The sequence below is a fragment of the Lycium barbarum genome, chromosome 1 (assembly GCF_019175385.1).
Source record: "Lycium barbarum isolate Lr01 chromosome 1, ASM1917538v2, whole genome shotgun sequence".
NCBI classification, from domain to species: domain Eukaryota; kingdom Viridiplantae; phylum Streptophyta; class Magnoliopsida; order Solanales; family Solanaceae; genus Lycium; species Lycium barbarum.
In genome coordinates, this window is record NC_083337.1 from 163,970,275 (window position 1) to 163,974,871 (window position 4,597).

General features: G+C 33.7%; 1 protein-coding gene across 1 annotated transcript; it reads right to left on the bottom strand.

Moving 5' to 3' along the window:
• Nucleotides 1–734: 734 nt before the first annotated feature.
• On the bottom strand, nt 735–2,288 carry LOC132604123 (uncharacterized). Its single transcript, XM_060317477.1, has 2 exons — nt 2,091–2,288; nt 735–1,404 (listed from the first exon to the last, which is right to left on the bottom strand). The coding sequence occupies exons 1-2, from the start codon at nt 2,218–2,220 to the stop codon at nt 1,031–1,033; spliced, it is 504 nt and encodes a 167-aa protein (XP_060173460.1). The 5' UTR covers nt 2,221–2,288; the 3' UTR covers nt 735–1,030.
• Nucleotides 2,289–4,597: the final 2,309 nt, after the last annotated feature.

The window sequence follows — 4,597 nt, forward strand, 5'->3', positions numbered from 1 at the left end:
TCAGATGTATTGTCTGAGATTTTGGTTTGTTACAAATGAACCATAAGCTGCCTATTTATAGGAATGAATTTCCTATGGTGAGGTAAGCGCTTACATCACGATTATGATGAGGTAAGCGCTTACATCATGAAAATGTGAACAAAGAAATTGGCTTGTTAGCCAAGTCCACAATTGTTGCCAATGTATAATTTGTCAAAGGAAGAAAAATCTTCCTTTCTTAAAATATGGGATAGGGGACTGGACCCCACAATTCGTACAACAATTTTTTCGGCTATTTTGCAACCAGCAGAAAATTTCGAAGCGGGATTCTCGATTACTTCTTTTATCTGGGTTTAACCATGGCTTAAGAGGCTTCTTTCGTTAAATAATTAATGACCCTTAGATCTCTAATTGGACAGATGTAAGCTAATAAGCCTGCACTGAACAAATAGGACAGTTTGTGTACTGGAGGGGAGCTGCTCCCTCCTTGGCAATATGGAAGTACTGAATAGTAAGTATCATTTGACCACATGAAATATCTCAACTTTCAAGTTTTACCTATCTATTTCTGGTGGAAATTTATGAAGGGTATTGAATGACTCTTGAAGCAAACTTATTCAAATTGTCCGGAATTGATGTACGTCTCCTATGCATTCAAGATTAATCTTGAAATGTTTCCATATCTTATGACATCTTGCAAATGAAACAAAAGGGGCATATACTAACATTACATCCGAAAGCAAATATCACCAACATTAACACACAAATTTACTTCATTAAGTTGCAAACTCGCAATTACAGAAACAACCACTTTTTGCAAGGACTAGACAACATTACACAATTAATTTTCTACACCCAAAACCTATATAAACATATATTATATGTTTATATTTAATATTTATATATAAGACCATCTCATACATGACGAAGGTATATCTGAGACCTTTCTTCCAAACAACTATGACATAGATAGACAGAGATGTGAGTTTACTTCAGTATAGTAGCAAGTATTGCCATTTCCCACATCCACTAATTAAAGACTATATAGTAATTAAGGTATGCCAATGATGGGGATGAAAGGAAAATAATAGCTAGTTGGTGCAAGTCCCCACTCCTTTGGCACTGGTAGATCAATAGTCTTTGATGAACCAAACTCGTGACATTTTCCATTGTTGGATAAAGGGCATCTTGTGTAGAACTTTAAGGGCTTAGATATAGTGTAAGCATTATCATCCTCTTGAGCCTTGACAATAGTGGGATCTGTTTCTTTTCTTGAAACAAAGAGCTGATTAGGACCTCCAAGGATCTTGGCATAGCATTTGTTTGTACTGTCCAAAGGGAGGTTTGTTCCAAAAGAGCCATCTTCTTTTGTTGTGGCCATAGCCAATGTTTTCACCTGGCTACACTTCACCGAAACCTTTATTCCTGGGAAATTTGAAAAGTATGGTTAAAATATGATAAATTATAAAATATCCAAGACTTATAGTTTCTTTCTCCTAACGAATATGATAACATGCACCCTGAACCCTATTACATTAATGTTTGGCAACACGAAAAATATTTTTCAGATAACCATGCACCCTTAACACTAAGAAAATGTTTTTCTTTACAAGTATTCTAACTCCTACTCTATATCATCATGACTTGCTCGAATCAACGCTTAGACGTTTTTTTGCAAAATTTAACACAAGAAAAATTACCAACATACTATAATCATACCTCGTTCTGCACCTTGTACGAGTAACATATGTCATCTACCTATATACCCAACAAGATAAACTCAAAGATGATCTTTTTCAAGATAAACGTTCTCTGCAAAATGTATATTACATGGAATATTTTCTTCATATATACATATACGTACTAATCGCAAGTGCTTAAATCATATATATGAAGTTGGGACTTTGAGGTCAATGCCAAATCTCCCATCACCACAACAGTAGATCAAAGCCCGGGTGGATGAATTAAAACAATAAAAATGAAAATGCAAGTAAACATTTTATATATACCAGAAATGTGTGAAGGAAGAATAAGCGAATTAGTAAATATGAACTCAAGTTAATTACTATCTGCTTAAAATAAAATAAAAAGTAGTAGTTAAAAAAGAAAACCTGAGAGATTGGTATGTTGCTTGCAGTCTAAGCAAGTGACAGAACCCTTCAAGACATAGGAATAGGAAAATTGAAAACTGGCAAGAGCCAACGTGATGAAGAGAGCAAATACCAGCTGATATTGTGCCATGGATATTAAGCTTGTTAGCTAGTATGAACTGTAATGGAACTTATAAGTACTGAGGATGGCAATAAAAAGAGAATGCCAAAACATTCTATAAATAAAGGACCAAGTAGTCCATGAAAAACAGTAAATGAAAGGGTCCACAAGGCCTGTTGTAGTAGTTGGAAACAGTGAACAAGTGCAGGCTCATAAATTCTCTTTAGAGTTGCTGACTTATTTAGCTAGCTCCTTAAATTCAAGTTGGATAAGGTATTATTGTTCTGCTAATATAAAGATATATGTGACCAAATTTTTACATGGAAATTTAAAGCTGATGAGTGTTGATGTACATGTTAAGTCACTACAAATCCATATAAATCTGAACAACCAGTAAGCTTAAATGGCATCAGATTAGTATGATGGTGGAGATCTTAATGAACATTAAGAAAAAACACAGCTCCGTCCTAATTTATGTAGTACCTTTTGTATATCTTTGACCGTAATTTTTTCATATATCTTTTAGAATAGTTGAACAGTCACTTATTTATTGTAACTTAGTTTCCAAATATATAAATTTTATTTCAGAAAACTTAATATATTTTTGCCCGAATTCATAGTACCATCGACTCTCGAAGCTTGAATTGTACCATATAAATTGGGATTAAAGGAGTACTAGATTATTAGCGGCAGTTCTTAAAAGCATTTGCGGTGGATTTTTTTTTTTTTCCCTCACATTTAGCGGTGGATTCAACTTATCTTCCTTTTGCGGCGGTGCCTAACATTTGCGATGGTTTGGCAATCTTGGTGGCGGTTTTCCAACAGTCACGAAATAAGTACTCTCCGTCTCATAATAAATGTCATCTTAGCCAAAAAAAATTGTTCCATAATAAGTGTCATCTTAGAAAACCAAGACATAAATTGGCCAGTTTTTTGCAAATATAGCCTTAGACGAAAAAAATTAAAAGTTAAAGTAACATCTAAATGATGATTGGACAAGCCACATAATAACTTGGTATTGTTGGATTCCCAATGTCAAAAGGTTCTACTTGTGCATGCTCTAATCAAGAGGAAAAAGTAATTAATTTTTATTAAGTAGGGGTAATTTAGTAAACTTCACATTGCATTATTAGTTTCTTAATATGCTTGTTTTTTGCTAAGGTGACATTTATTATGAGACGGAGGGAGTACTATTTTAGAGGCCTAATCAAATTATTTAACGGCGTGTTTGAAGAATATTTCATGCGGTTTGGTGATTTAACGGCGTTTAGAAACTTTATCAACTTATTTAACGGTGGTTCGGAGAATATTTCTTGACGGTTTAGTAATTAAATTTGAGTAATTCGTTTTATCAAGTAACCATTAATTTACTTAAAAACCTCAAGTTTTGTTTTTTAATTAAGTTCAACAAAATCTAACCAAAAGTTAACCCCTTTGACACCGAGATTTCCACTAGCCTACTACATGAAATAAAATAAGCGCTAAAGCATGAACTATACTTGGAATTAATCGAAAATAAAATAGTAAAACTAATAAATATTACCCGAAAAAGGAAGATAAAGAAAAGATGCCCAAGATAGATAAAAGTAGTTATTTCATGAATTATTGTGATCAGTTGAAGGACTACTAGCTAAGAACTATACATGTTTCATGTTGTTGAAATTTATTTTTGATGTTGTGGGATGGGTGAGATCCTTCGTATTCTTAATTATGATATAGAGATATTGAGTCGAGCCTGAAAAACTTCTCAGTAAAGATCACTTTGCCCCTCTTAACATGCCTACATGTCGCGAACCTTAATTAATCGAGCTAGAGTGCATTGGATACTGAATACCTAAAGCCACAAAAAGAGATGTTTGAAATATATGGTTGCTGATAACTGCAGGTGGCTAAATAACTTCCAACCACATAAGTGGTTGTTCTGACCCCTTGAATTAATGCCGGAGATTTGGAACTTTAACTCAATAGTTGCAGATACGTACAATGAAATCTTGAAGAACCCTATTAAACATGGCATGTATTATGGTGTTTCTTTCCCCCGTCAAAAGGTCTGCAAACCGCATTTACTCTTAAGCTGTCCTATTTCTCAACAAGGACGCTTACCCGAACTGCCTCTCATCATATAGGGATCAGCTCATAAATGCCTTGTAAGAGGATTAATCTTTGCCTCTCATCATCTATATATAATATAGAGTTAGGCATAAACATAATTATGTAGCACCTCTCTATGGCCACCATTCTTATAATTTATCTTATATCTCTTTTTTTTTATCTTTTATCTATTTTATTCTTATTTTTTCTAAATATTGCTCAATTAATGAGGAAGACATTTAAGAAAATAAGTTACCAAGACCATTATTCTTTTCCTATAACTTCTGACTTTTCGTTTTCTCCACTAACTAAATGA